Here is a 14,992-nt window from a genome sequence, read left to right on the forward strand (position 1 = left end):
ACTGGCATTTCCAGTTAACTAATGTAGGAGTCTGTACGGGTACCCTTTTTCATAAAATCTGGCATATTCATACATCAATGTGATTAGTATAAGAACTCTGGGGGTGTGACAGGAGTATCAATATCGGAGCCTTTCTGGGAGTGGCTCTGCCCTCCTGTAATGGGCCAACCGCCTGCTTACTCGCCTGCCACGCCTTGATCTTACTTGATTAGAAGATGGTTGTAATCAGCAGGAGGCTGGCCATTTTTCCACACCCCGATGACAGGGGGCACTACCTGTGGCTCCTTTTCCTCCCCTACACCGCAGACCAAGCCTTGCAGATGGAGTTGATGTGGTTTGACCTGGGCTTTGTTATGTTCTGGCCCTTCTCTCTCGCCCTGGGGCTCCTCGCTGCCCCCCCCTCGCCCTTGAGCTAGGGCCACTGCACCCCACAAATGCTGCGCCCTCTCAAGCGCCAGGAACCCCCACGCTACTGGGGAGTCCCTGTGAGGCCTCCTCCAACCCCTACAACCTCACCCGGTCCTCCGGTCAAAACAGTAAACATAAAACATAAAGCCCCTGGGCTACAACATAAAAACTAGAGCATCCGGTTAAACAAAATCTACTCCCTACTAGAGAGTGAGGGAGCGGGGGGGAAGGAGGGCTCCCCAACCCCAGCAGTGACCGGGGGATGCTCTCACTGCCAGAGTCGTCCCCTCTGTCTGTCCGAGCTGAGTCCCTACTCCCACGGCTGCTGGAGAGGGACTGCCTTCCTTGCCTCCTACCTGGGCTTAAGGGATAAGCCCTGCCCCTTCCTGTCAGCTGGTTTTACCAGTTGCCCCGGCAACCAGCACCTGTGCAGCCCTGGTGACTGGCAGCTGAGCCTCCCCCTTTCTGCCACTGGGTCTCCCCAGAGCAGTCTCCGCTCTCAGGCGCAGGGTACCTGAGTGCACTGCAACAAGGGGTCTGTGTGGAGTTTTCAGTTCTCCTTCCTTCCCCAGACATAAGACTCTCTGCTTGGCAGTAGAGATTGTTTGTTTGGTTGGCTTCTTTTCTGTGAGATAGGAAAGAGTGATTTTTGGTGGAAGTGTTATTTGGCTTGTAGTGGAAAGTGTTACCGAAGTGAAAGATCTGCCAATGTGAGCTGATGGCCATATTATCTAACCTATCTGTCAATAAATAACTACTATTCAGGCTGCTGTATTTCATCCCAAAATGCAGCAGTATCTAAGCCATGAACAAGCACATTCATTTTCATGGCTGTGCTTAGCATGGATTCCATTAAGGATTCTATCCTTTGCTTTCCCTGGGTTCTGGGAAATTGTATTTATAGGGTTTTAACACTTTGGTTATCAGCTTAACTGTGAACATTGTTGGCCTTTGTCTGATCCACAGTTACACGCTAATTGGCCCTGAAACTGTAGAATGTTTAGCCAGCGGTGAGTGGAGCATGAGTCACCAACAGTGTTTGGCTGTTTCCTGTGATGAACCTCCCCATGTGGAACACGCTTCACCTGAAAGTGCTCATCGGTTGTTTGGAGATATCGCTTATTACTACTGTGCAGATGGCTACAGCTTGGCAGCCAATTCCCAGCTGCTTTGCAATGCACAGGGGAAGTGGGTGCCACCTGAGGGCATGGAGATGCCTCACTGCATAGCAGATTTTTGTGAGAAGCCACCTGCAGTGTCATACAGCATCCTGGAATCCATTAACAAAGCAAAATTTGCTGCTGGCTCAGTTGTGAGCTTCAAATGCATGGAAGGCTTTGTCTTAAACACTTCTGCCAAGATCGAGTGCATTCGAGGTGGCCAGTGGAATCCTTCTCCTTTGAGTATCCAGTGCATCCCGGTTCGCTGTGGAGAACCACCAAGCATTAGCAATGGCTACGCCAGTGGAACCAACTACAGTTTTGGGGCAGTAGTGGCTTACAGCTGCAACAAAGGATTTTATATCAAAGGAGAGAAGAAAAGGACATGTGAAGCCACAGGCAGCTGGAGCGGCAGCTTGCCCACCTGCCACCCGGTATCTTGTGGAGAACCACCCAACCTTGAAAACGGGTTTATTAAGGTACAGTAAAAGCTTTCGCAGTCGCATTCTGCACGAGCAAGGTTTACCTGTCTTAATGATACCCAGTGTTCCCCCCACTCCCATCCTATTGAAGTTAAATAAGGATATAACCAGGGTCACCAGGCAGCAAGGTGGAGATGGGGAGGGAGTAGACAGCCTTGCAGCAGCATCAGGCTTCTTAGTAGGAGGAACAGATTAATTGAGATTCTGTTTAGAAAGAAGGGTTTGATAACTGCTTGTCATAGCATCTTCTGTGATTTCCTAAATGTCTTGCCAAACGTTTCTCTTCCCTAGCAGATCAGCAGCTTCCTGCTGCTGCCTAGTACTTTATCGAGTGCTGGAGCTAGCTCACATACCTTGATGTTTCTGTGCCTGCTACTAAAATGATCTCATTTTAAATCAGTAAATTATAACAAGAAAATATTACCCCTCTGGAGGCGCACACAGTTTCCTAGCAAGAGCAGAGGCACGTGCAGTTTCCTAGTGAGAGCTGAGTTTGCCTTTTAAGTTAAGACGAAAGATACCACCAGCCCAACATCGCCATCGCAGCCAAAAGGCATGACTGCCTTACATAGTCATTATATTCTGTACTCAGCTTATTGTACAGCACTGATGTACAGCACTGCTTTCATGATAAAATCTTCATCTTTACTGTAAAGATTTAGATTTGTTTTTAAGTTTTTTTCCTCTGAACTGTTTGTGAATATAGGATTTCTCATCCTCCAGATTTCTCACTACAGATTACTCTGTCTGCTGTGAATTATTTTCAACTGCATCATAGTTCTTACAGCAGTTGCCAGCAGTAATATAAACTCTTTGTGCTACGAGTCCTATGCAGAGATACCCCACACTATGTGCACTACTCTGATGTCTTCAGCTTACATTGCTCTTTTTACGCTTTTTCCCATTTGGAGACCCATTTTCCAATGCATTAGTTGTTGCTGACCCTGCAGAATCTGCATGGGCTCCAAATGCAGCAAAAAACCTGTAAGTGTACATCCAGAGTAGTTAAGAAAGCAGAAAAAAGGGGTGATGGCATTCATCATGTTGCTGCATGTACATGTACTACTTCTGCATAACAAATAGTCTTTTATCTGCTCAGATGTGGAGTTTGCAAACACACATATGAAGAATACACACACAGATTCTGCAAATGATTTTTTATCTCTGTAAATCTGTTGAAATGGATGAAAATTAGGCTGGAGTGGGAATAAATCTCTCTTCACAGTTGAGGCTTCAGTAATCAGCTACAGAAAGAGTGGGAAGGATGCATCAAAACTCCAAGAGTAAGATCTCACAACCTGGAACTGCTGGTTGCAGGTACTTTCCCTGTAACCTAGTAACCGTCATGTAGAGAGAATAAAAACAATGCTCAGAGCCATACACTTATGTATGGAAAAAACTGGGCTATCAATGACAAGACAGTTCTGTTATGAACAGGACAGGGAACACAGTGTACCTAGAACCATTTTAACTGATTCTCTAAAGGTAACAAATGCTTGGTTGTTTTCAAGCCTGCCGCAGGGGACAGCTAAATGGGCTGAAAATATTCAGTTCTTTCTCTAGTGACCTCTCATTTCATTTTCGTTCTGTTACTATCATCATACTGAAAAACAGTAATATGTAAGTAAGAGTGGCATTATTTATAAAATTCTCCAAGTAGTCCTTTCTTGCAATCTCACGTTAGTGCAAGATAAAGAGCTAAAGAGCCATATCAGTTGCAAGCTGTTCTGTAGCACAGTGGAGGCCAATCTTTTTGGCAGGTGTGCCACAAATTGGCCCAACACCCTCCACAAGTGCTACTCTGATCACCTTCCCCTACCTGGTCTGGTGCTCTGCTTTCTGCTTTCTGCCCTTTGTTTCCTGCTTGGTCTGTTTTTCAGCTTTCTGCTCCCTGCCCTGTCTGCTGCTGTGTTACCTGTCCCTTCCCCAGTCTGCCAAGTCACACAAAATGAGGCTGCCTGTGCAACTTCTGGTACACTTGTGGCCACCCCTGCTCTAGCTACTCCTAGCTTCCTGCTGCTCTTTTTCCTTCTTGTGTACAGATCTGTTTTCATTTATGTGGGATGGGGAGAGGAAAGTAGGGAAAACATTTTTCTAGCTTTACACTTTTTAAATCTGAATGTTTTACCATTGCATTCAATACAAATTCACTGACTTCAAAGAGAGGTAGTCAGCTGTCCTAGTCTGAAGTCAGGCATAAGGCAGAGTAGAATTAGATCTATAATTCAGAGATCCAAAAGCTTTTGTGAGCTACAAATTATTTCATCAGATGTAACGTACTGTAATATAATAGCATCTATCAAAGTGAGCAGCTGCTTATGAAAGCTGATGCTTCTCTGAATTAATTAATCTATAAGGTGTAACTTTACCCTGCCTTCTGCCTGATTTCAGAGTACAAGTAAAAGCAGAGCTTGCTCGCATATTTCCAAATCAGACATTAATTTCTTTGGAATCCATCCTAAAGTCTGTCTTGTATCTGACCAAGTATAAGATACAGGGAGAAAAATAATAAAATCAAATGGGTTATGCCAAGGTTGTAAATCTCTGTCATGTGTATCTTTGCCTCATCTGTTTTGCAGGACACAACTGGACATGTCTTTGAAAATCGAGTGAATTATCAGTGCCATGCTGGCTACAAGTTAGTTGGGAGCTCAGTGGCCGTCTGCCAAGCCAATCGCCAGTGGTACAGTGAATCACTTCCTTCCTGTGTTACTCTTAGTTGTGGGAAGCCCCCACCGATCCAGCATGGACACACCAAGGGAGAAAGTTTTGATGTGGGATCCAAGGTTGAGTTTTTCTGTGATGAGGGCTACAAGCTGTCTGGAGATACCTCCTGGACATGCCAGAAATCTGGGAAATGGAGCAAAAAGCAAAACCCAAAGTGCATGCTGGCAAAGTGTCCAGAACCACCATTGCTTGAAAACCAGCTGGTCTTGAAAGAGATGGTTAACCAAGTAGGGGTTGTACAGTTTTCCTGTAGGGAGGGCTATGAATTGCATGGTGCCTCTGTGCTGAAATGTTTGCAGTCACAACAATGGAATGATTCTTTTCCTGTCTGCAAAGTTGTGCTATGCCGTAGGCCTCCATACATTCCCTTTGGTGAACCTTTGGCATCGCCTCTTCATTTTGGTAGCACTGTGAAGTATGTCTGCACAGACGGCTTTTTATTGAAGGGGGAAGCTACAGTCAGATGCCAAGCTAATGGCTCCTGGAGCATGCCATTCCCAGAATGTATCCCAGTGGAATGCCCCCAACCTGAAGAAATCCAGAATGGCATTGTGGATGTGCAGGGTCTTACATATCTTAGTACAGCACTGTATACTTGTAAACCAGGCTTTGAACTACTGGGAAACACAACTATTCTCTGTGGAGAAGATGGTCGTTGGTTAGGTGGAAAGCCTTCTTGCAACCCTATTGAATGCCCAGCACCTAAGGAGATACTCAATGGCAAGTATTCATACACAAACTTTCATTATGGGGAAACTGTTACATACTCATGTAACAGAGGATTCCAGCTCAAAGGGCCGAATGTACTACACTGCTTAGAGACAGGAGAGTGGGATGCCGACATTCCTTCTTGTAAAGCTATAAACTGCCATCCCCCTCAGCCCATTGAGAATGGCTTTGTGGAAGGTGCAGATTACAGCTATGGTGCCATGGTAATCTATAGCTGCATCCCAGGATTCCAGCTGGCTGGTCTCGCCATGCAGACCTGTGAAGAGACAGGATGGTCTAGCTTTACTCCAGCATGCCAGCCAACAGACTGCGGCCTACCTCCCCACATTGACTTTGGAGAATATGCACAGATTAGAAGTAAGGAGAGACATTTTAACCAAGAAGACATGCTCCTTACTGAGAGCCCTTCTCTGGCCCACACATTAGCTGCAGGTGCCTGGAAGGATAAAAGAATGTCTCAGAAGGAAAGTAATTCAGTACAGTCATCAAACTTTTTATATGGAACCATGATTTTGTACACGTGCTACTCTGGTTATGAGCTGTTGGGAAACTCCCTTCTCACTTGCCAGGAGGATGGGACCTGGAATGGAACTGCCCCCATGTGCATATCAATAGAGTGCCACTTGCTGTTCCCTCCAGAGAATGGCTTTTTGCATTTTACAGAGAATACACTTGGTAGCACAGTGCACTATACCTGTAACCCAGGGTATAAACTTATTGGTTCCAACACAAGGCTGTGTTTGCCTAATAGACGGTGGAGTAGTGCTGCTCCGTTTTGTGAAGCAATGTCGTGTAGCATGCCTAAAAAACTCATGAATGGAAATATAAAAGGAGAGAACTACACTTATGGGCACACCGTCTATTATGAATGCAATTCTGGATACCAGTTAATTGGCTCAGCTAATAGAACATGCCAGGAAAACCAGACATGGGATGGGAATGAGCCCATTTGTGTTCCCATTTCCTGTGGCCAGCCACCAGCTTTAGAGAATGGAAGAGTGACTGGAGAAGAATACACATTTCAAAAGCAAACTGAGTATCTGTGTCACAAAGGGTTTCTGCTGGATGGGGACAGACGTAGAGTTTGCCTTGCAAATGGTAGCTGGAGTGGAATTGCTCCAGTTTGTAAAGCCATCAGGTGTGCAGTGCCTCCACCTCTTCCCAATGGGACAATTACTGGATCAGAATATGCCTTTGGAAAGGAGGTTCATTATCACTGCAATGAAGGCTACATATTGCACGGAGCATCCATCTTCACCTGTCAACTGGATGGCACCTGGGATGGAGAGGCTCCATTCTGTGAGCCAGTCAACTGCGGCCCTCCGGAGGACCTCTCTCATGGCTTTTTGAATGGGTCAGACTTTAGCTATGGGGAATTCATACAGTATGTGTGCTTTAAAGGTTACCAGTTACATGGAGATTCACAGCGGCAGTGTTTGTCCAATGGCTCTTGGAGTGGGAGCCTCCCTTCTTGCCAGCTCTGTACATGCCCAGTGCCACAGATCCAGAACGGGATTGTTATTGGGAAAGACTTCAGTTGTGGGAAAAGTGCACAGTTCCAGTGCCTGGAGGGCTTCAAGCTGCTTGGGCCTTCTGAGATCTCCTGCAAGGCAGCTGATAAATGGAGCTCGGGTTTTCCACGCTGTGGGCAGATCACATGTGGCTCCCCACCCGCCATCCCCAATGCTTACATCAATGGGAGCAGTTCTGCGCATGAGAACACAGTCACCTATAACTGTGTACCTGGCTTTGCCATGCAAGGGAATCCAGAGCTGACTTGTACAGAGGAGGGTGTTTGGAGAGAGCCGCATCCTCAGTGTGAGCTACTGACATGTGGACCCCCACCATCCATTCCAAATGCTGTACCTGTTGGAGAGGCACACACCTATGGAAGCAAAGTCCAATACAGGTATGAAGCTGAAATTGTATTTCCATCTAATAAGTGGAGGACAAAAAGGGTATACATGGTATATATAAAGCAAATATATATTTAGTTTGGCAAACAGTTTTTAAAATACGTAGAACAGTGATAGAGAAAACATCACAGTCATTGACACGCAACACATACAACCTTCTTGTCACCCTCTTCTTCCATTGTAGTGGAAGACTTTAGACCAGAAACAGATGTGGCCTTTGTGCTGCTATAAACATTTTTATGGCAGCACAGAATCCAAAAAAACAAATATTCATACTCCTTGTCATGTGGCCACGGCAAAAGGTGGGTTCCCCCATTTACAGAGGTTCCCCCATTTGCAAAGGCATGCCTTGAGTCAGGGCACAGCAGCACAATACATGTGCCTGAGGAACCCCCTGCCAAGGGATTCCCAGGACACACCTCTGAAAGTGAAGGAACCTGGGCAGGTGCTTCTGGGGCTCCCCCATATGCAGACTCATCCTGGCATAGCTGATCCTGCTCCAAGGATGGCATCTCTTTATGGCCTTAATGCTGCAAGCGCATAGCACACCATGCACTGAAACAGTGAATAGATATGCACTCATGTTAAACTTACTAAGGTACAGGTCCAGGTTTAATGTGGCAGTTTCCAGAATGTTTGCACTTTGTGGCTGTTTCTGTGATCGGAGAGTGAATTTCTTGGCTGAGGCATAATGAAAAGGCAATGAAAGGGGTTAATGTAAAACATGAAAGGGACAGCTTGTGAGTGAAGGTACCTGAACTTCATGACTTTAAGGGTTTACAAGCATGGGTTTTCACTTAAGCTCTCCTAAGTGCAAGGAATAGGGAAGGGAGGTAGTGTGTGTGCATACATATATATGTGTGCTTATATTGACAAACCCACAGAGCGCCAAATTTTTCCCCATCCACTTGGATTGTACTTGGTGTTGGACTTGTATGGGGTGCAGCATATCTTGCTTTAAGTCACTTTTACTGTTGCCTAAACTTGGTGCCAGCGCAGGATTTGTCTCATCTCTGATGCAAATGAGATCAGTCTCAGAGCTGCCCTTGCCTGAAACAAACCAAACAAGCAGCAGGGAATCCTCAAGTACATAAGGACATCTTTCCCATGCCTCCTTAATCTGGGTCATATGCCAGATGCCCAAACAGTAGTTGGTGTAGGAGCTGCTGCTGGGGCGTTCCATCACCTGAGTCTCTTTTGAGCAGTAGGAAGCTGAAAGGGCCAAGTTCCAAAAGATTTGTACTGCTTTTGCATTGTTGCAGCAGCAGAAAGCAGGCAGAGGATGCTGCAGAGGCAGCTTCAGAATGCTGGAACTCCTGCTACAGGTGGCATGGAAATACCACAACAATATACACTCACCTTTCTTTGTCAGAGAAATCTGCCCTGAAAAGATGGAGAAATCTATAGACTCCAGTAAAGTACAGCAAATACTGAGTAACCAGCCACACTGAAAATTTTGTACCTTGAGGGGTAAAACATCATACACAGGCATGATTCAGTGGTCAGATGTTTGTGATATATTGCAGGTGCCTAGAGGGCTACGTGATGGAGACAGAAGCAGATATGTGCGTTTGTCAAGAGGATGGACAGTGGTCTCCTACAAGTATTTCCTGTTTCCTCAAAAAATGTCCTGTGCCAACAAATCTAACCAGTGTAATTGTTTCTGGTGATGAACTGACTGTGAATAAGAGTGTAACACTGTCATGTGCAGAAGGCTACACTTTGATGGGGGCAACCACATCAATGTGCCAGGTAAAGATTGCTTCCTTTTCTTTTTTCAAAAGTACTGGTCAGGTCACCATTCTGTACCAAGATGCTGACATGCCTCTCCTATTGAAATAAATGATGCATGCATTCATTGCTGATTAAATAAGCCCTGATTGTCCACAGTGCAGGGATAAGGCACTATAAAATAAAAACAATGCCCTCCCTTTTTGAAAGAAAAGTGAGTACTTCTCAGACAGTATATACAGAGGCTTCCAGGTTTGGGAAATAATTGTTTCCTCTTCTTCACAAAAATACTGCACCATAACTCACCAGATGTTCTTTTAATTCACCCAGACCTATTCTTAATTGGACCAACTGACGGCCAGCAGACTTCTTATGGCCCTAAAGGGGTTAGCATGTGGCCCTCCCCCCACCAGGCTTCCAGTCTCAGTACAACTCCCCCCACCATTCCAGTAGCTGCTACCACCAGAGTCTCAAGGCTTTTCCTCCTTTTTTCAGCTTCTGCTTCCTGAACCCACCCCTGGTGTCAGGGCAGAGAGGCTCTGCAGCTGGGTAGCTCAGGAGGACCCAGGAACCCCATGTTGCACAGCACAAGGCACCAGCCTGGTACAGCAAGGTAGCTGCTGCACTGTGTAGCAGGAGGGACCCACATACACACAGCATGATATGCAGGGCCTGTGGGCACTGGGGTGGTACAGGAAAGGAGTGCATGCAGCGCAGCCTGCATGCCACTTAGAAACTGGACTCTTGCCCTTTATCAGTCTTTTCTCTTTAGACCATAATCCCCAAGCCAAAGATCTCTCCATCTCACCATGCCAGTGGTCAGTATCTAGCTCAGCTGGGCTCCAGTCTGGGTTGAAGCTCACAATACAAATTATAGCAAATAACTCTCTATCTCTATATTGGTATTTTTTAATTTTCTCATTTAATATTTATTTCTCATGTTTACCAAGATGAATTCAAGTTCTCTTCGATGCGGGCATTTTGGTAAGATCCTTGATTGGACCAGCTATGTAGTAGGGAGAGACATTAGACAAACTTTAGTTATCTCGAATGTTTATTTTTTAGGACAATGGCAGCTGGGTGCCACTGTTTTCAGATGAGATCTGTGTCCCTGTGTCTTGTGGGAAACCAGAAACTCCAGAACATGGGGTTGTGCTTGGAACAGGATACAGCTACAGGGATGCAGTCCATTACAAATGTAATGCTGGCTATGAACTACAGGCAAGTAAACTGATTCCACCTCATACCAACCAGTGCCATTAAGATTAACCTTTGCATTATCCTCTGTACTGTTTTCCAAGTTTATTAGAATGAAGTATTCTTCCTTATTATTAGTTTTCCTGTTGAACTTTTATACTTCTCTTTTATTACTGTTGTTACTTATTGAATGCTGCAAGCATGATGAGGCTTAGCAAAACACTGCAAAAGATCACTCCCCCTTCTTGAGCCAGTTACGCTATAATCTGGACCAATATAAAAGGCAAAACAATAGTACTTCACTTAGAAATTATTCCATCTGCGCCACCTACAGGCCTGCTTCTTGGCAGCTAAAATAGAAGGCTCTTCTACTCCTCTGCTGTGCACAGCAGGGGTAGGATGCCTTAAATATAAGTATATTCTAAAGCAGGGAGGATCAAGACACAGCCTGCAGGGATTCCTATGGCTCTGGGAATTTGGCAGCTGGGCAGCAGTGGCAATGTTAAATTGCTGAGTCTGAGAGGAGAAACAGGGCCACTAGCTTGACCATTAGTTTTGCTGTCCTATTTCTAACTGGCCAACAGTTTTAAAATAATCTGAAAGCAGTGGTGTATTTAAAGTGGCAAGTATAATTTTGCAATCAGTAGGCAGTTTCTGCAATATTAAGAAACCTAAATATCTATTCCTCCTTATATTATTCCCTCTCACCTATCAAGGTGTAACCCATGCACATGCCAGGGATGCTTCTGTTTTTGGATTTAACCTGCTCCTTTTTATGTGCACTTGACCACAGTATTAATTAGAGGTCTCCACACATCCCTTTTGCTTCATTTTCTCCCACAGGGTGCCCAGACAAACTGAAGCAAAGCCACCAATATTCAGAGAGGCTGCCTTTCTCCCCACCCAGTGCCTCTCCTGAATGTCCCATAAGCTCTTTTATTTACCTCGGGTGTTTTTTCTGAACAGCTGGCAGAATTTGACTGAGATGTGCCTGATGGATCCTAATCTCAACATTCCACTTGCCTCCTTGCATAGATTTTAGTCAGAGGGAAAGTGAACAATGAGACCAGAATACTGGAGTCAGTATGGTCCTGCTCTGAGCAGGGGGTTGGACTAGATGACCTCCTGAGGTCCTTTCCATCCCTAATTTTCTATGACTCTGTATCAGGCATGCAAAAATAAAAGCAGCTCTGAATCTCTTCCACAGTAGTGTTAGTAATTGTATGCTGTTTTGTGAGCCTTTTCTTCTGTCTGATAGGGCGACATTGAACGGATCTGCCAAGGAAACAAGCTGTGGAGTGGAGCAGCACCTATGTGCAGAAGTAAGTGCTCATTGAGCTTAATCATACAGCAAGTTCAGTTTGGCGGTGGTCTCTATGCCAGATAAATTCTAACATTCACTTGCTTTGTCTGCAACTCATACTATCACCACCATCTGCCCAAGATTTTACTGAAAATATCCTTGAAAAATTACAGAACTGCTGGCATCCAAAGATAATGTTATTACCTAAACAGAAATGAATTTTTTTTTTTAAAACCAACACTTTTACACAAAGACTTTCTGAAGCGGGCATGTCTACATGTGAATTTAAACATGCTTAAATTTAATGCTTATTAAGCCAGTGTGCGTTAAGCATTTTTGGCAGGTGTATACACATGGTGAGACTGAGGACTAACTTTAGTTTCAAGTCGCTTTAGCCCTGCCATGTTCATCTGTGGCCACCTGGGAAAGCTCCAGCCTCTGGACACAAAAGAGCATTTATACACATACTTTTTTGTCCCACAATGCACCAGAGATCCACCACTTCTGACCAGACTCGCTTAATCGAGTCTGCTCCCCACACAAACTGAGGCAAACTGCGCTGTGCCGTGTGGAGTTGTATAAGTGGTGAAATGCACATCAGCGTGCAAAAAATGGTGGCAGTGCACTTTTGAAGTAAAGCACCTCCAATGTGTTTTAGTTCAAAAGCGCGCTGCTGCCATTTTCTCAGCGCTAACTCGCATTTCGCCACTTATACAACTGCATGCGTCACAACACTAGGCACTTTTCAAAGTGCCTGGCACTGCAGCACTTGCATGTGTAAAAATCCCCACAGCTGCCAGCACTTGGCAGCCATACTGAAAGCAGAGCCAGCTGCCAGCACTTGGCACTCATCTTGAAAGCAGACCCTCTGCACTGTGACCTCTGGGCTGACACTTCCTGTGTCAGAGCAACAGCATGGCAGAGACACGGGCAGCCTGTGCCTGCTCTACTTCTACTGCAGCTGTGCTTCTCAGCTCCCTCCTCCCAAACTGAAAACTATATACATCAGTCTTAGTCTTTCTCTGAGTCTTGGAGTCAGGGGCTGTGTGGTGGGGGAACCCAGGGCACAGAGCCCAGTGGCAGGTGGCCAGCACCCTGGCTGAAGATAGTTCCCCCGCAGATCTGGGGGCCACAGCAAACAGCAGGGGCTCCTCAGGGTGGGAGGTGGTAGAGGCCCTCTGAGGGGTAACAGGTGGAACCCAGGTGCCCTGAGGGACCAGAGCCAGGGCCTGGTATGGGGGAACTGGATGTGGGCTCCACTGCCTGGCTATGGCTGCCCAGTTGATGCTGGAGCAGCTCCACATGGCACTGCTCCAGGGCATCCAGCCAGGCCCAGTGCTCCTGCTGTGCAGTCCTGTGCCTCCTCCCAGGGATTCTCTTGGGCAATATTTTCTGCCAGGACAGCTCACTTGCCTCCTGCACCTGCTGCTGTGCCTGGTCCTGCAATACCCAGTTTTCCACCACTATGAGCCACTGGAGCAGGAGGTTCCAGTCCGTGGTGTACTGCTGGCACAGCCAGCACATCCAGGTGGCTCTAGCGACAGGTGGCAGCAATCCTGATGCAGCACTCCTGCAGGGCGCAGCAGAGGCAAGACACAGAAGCCTTTTGTACAAGTTTGCAAAATTGTAGACATAAGATGCTTTGCACCAGAGGCCCTGAGCTGGCTGGCCTCAGATTGGAGGTAGGCCATGTACAAGTGCCCAGGGACCGTGGTAAGATGCTGCTGTGCTGCTTAGAAAGTCACCTCCCCGCCTGTAGGTGAGTTGGTGGTTCTTTCTCCCTAGATGCAGCACTTCATGCTTACCCTTATTAAAATGCATCCTATTCTGTTATGCCCACATTCCCGACCTGTCCAAATCCACCTGAATCCGCTCTCTGCCCTCCATCATGTTTACTTTGCCCATAATTTGGTGTCATCTGTAAATTTGGACGGAGTGCTTTCCATGCCCTCATCCAACTCACTGATGAAGATATTGAATAGCGCTGGTCCAAGGACAAAACCCTGGGGAACTCCACTACCTGCATTTTTCCAGGTTGAAAATGAACTCAGCAAGGCATTTATCCAGCTTCATCTTGAACACCTTCAAGGAAGGGCATGGTCTTATGGGCATAACCAAACCAACAGTTGAAACCAGTCACAGCCACCCACTGTGTCTGCAAAATCTTGGCTTTCAGGCATCACTCTGCGCCTTTCAGGAGTGGTTTCGCATGCACATCCTCATTGAAATAGCCTTCTAAATGTGGGCGCTCAAGCGCCCACCCCATGCAAACTGCCTCTCTGAATGTCAGCCTCACCTCACCCCAGAGAGCGATAAGGTCATGCGCTGCCTTGCAGGTCCAGTTGGGGGCCTGGGTTCTCAGGATGAGCATGGGCATGCAGGTGGAGCCAGGGCTCGACAGGGGTGATGTGCTGGACATGATCCCCACGCCAGCTCCCTGGGCCCCAGTATGGCTGTCCCTGTGATGCTGGCTCTGAAGAGCTGACAGTAGCACCCAAAACATGGGCACAACCAGGGACTGTGATCCAGATGGCAGAGACATTATAGTGCCTGCAAAGAGACAGAGCTGGGGGTGAGGAGCAGCAAGGAGTAGGTACTGGCCCTGCTGCCACAGAGAGCAGGGCCAGCAGCCCTGGGGGGAATTTCAGGGCTGGGCAAGGGATGCAGCAGGCTGCAGCCAAGGAGCAGCTCTGGCTAGGTAACAGGACAGGCAGAGCCTGCCTGGTTCCTGTCCAAGGGGCACATGGGGTTTCATGAGCTCCTGCAGAGTGCACTGGCTCCTTCAGACTCCCTGCACTGTGTTCGTCAAGGCACAAAATGGCTGGAGGCTTTTATAGCCTGCAACTAGGGGCTGCCAGAGAGCAGCCCAGCTCTGGAGGAGAAGCAGCCAGACAGGAGCTCTGGTGCTGGGCTTTGGCCAGCTTCCTAGTGGCTGGGCAGACCCAGCACTAAAGATCTTGCATTAATACATCTACATATGCGTTAATGTGCTTTAACTAATCACACCTAAATTTGATACTTGCTTTATGGAGGTATCAAATTTAGGTGCAATTACTTAAAATTCCCATTTTAAGGTGCATTAAGGGAGCACACATGTAGACACGTGACCTTAATGCTTCTTAAATTGGGCTCATGCACATCAAATGCCCATGTGTAGACATGCCCAGTAACCACAGTTTTTAAGAGCCTCAATTTCTAGGTGCCCTACTTTGGTCAGCAAAATGGGATGGTTTGAAGAATTGGACCATACTGTTCTTCGGCGCTTCTTCTCAGCAGTTTAGGAGGTGCAACATGGGTGTGTCTTTTTGGTAACACTAAAACAATTTACCTTTCCTTTAT

At 46.6% G+C, this 14,992-nt stretch overlaps 1 protein-coding gene across 3 annotated transcripts in view; it reads left to right on the forward strand.

Annotated features, from left to right (window-relative positions):
- The window catches only part of SVEP1 (sushi, von Willebrand factor type A, EGF and pentraxin domain containing 1), a 190,731-nt gene that overhangs the window by 146,632 nt on the left and 29,107 nt on the right, over nucleotides 1-14,992 (forward strand). For all 3 annotated transcript variants that reach the window (XM_090038832.1, XM_090038830.1, XM_090038831.1), the window contains 5 exons: nucleotides 1,375-2,047; nucleotides 4,630-7,415; nucleotides 8,949-9,174; nucleotides 10,219-10,374; nucleotides 11,609-11,672. In XM_090038832.1, coding sequence (XP_089894958.1) covers nucleotides 1,375-2,047; nucleotides 4,630-7,415; nucleotides 8,949-9,174; nucleotides 10,219-10,374; nucleotides 11,609-11,672 — 3,905 coding nt within the window. The remainder of the gene's footprint in view (nucleotides 1-1,374; nucleotides 2,048-4,629; nucleotides 7,416-8,948; nucleotides 9,175-10,218; nucleotides 10,375-11,608; nucleotides 11,673-14,992) is intronic.

This window comes from Crocodylus siamensis, chromosome 3 (assembly GCF_052110815.1).
Source record: "Crocodylus siamensis isolate JL-2025a chromosome 3, ASM5211081v1, whole genome shotgun sequence".
NCBI lineage: Eukaryota > Metazoa > Chordata > Crocodylia > Crocodylidae > Crocodylus > Crocodylus siamensis.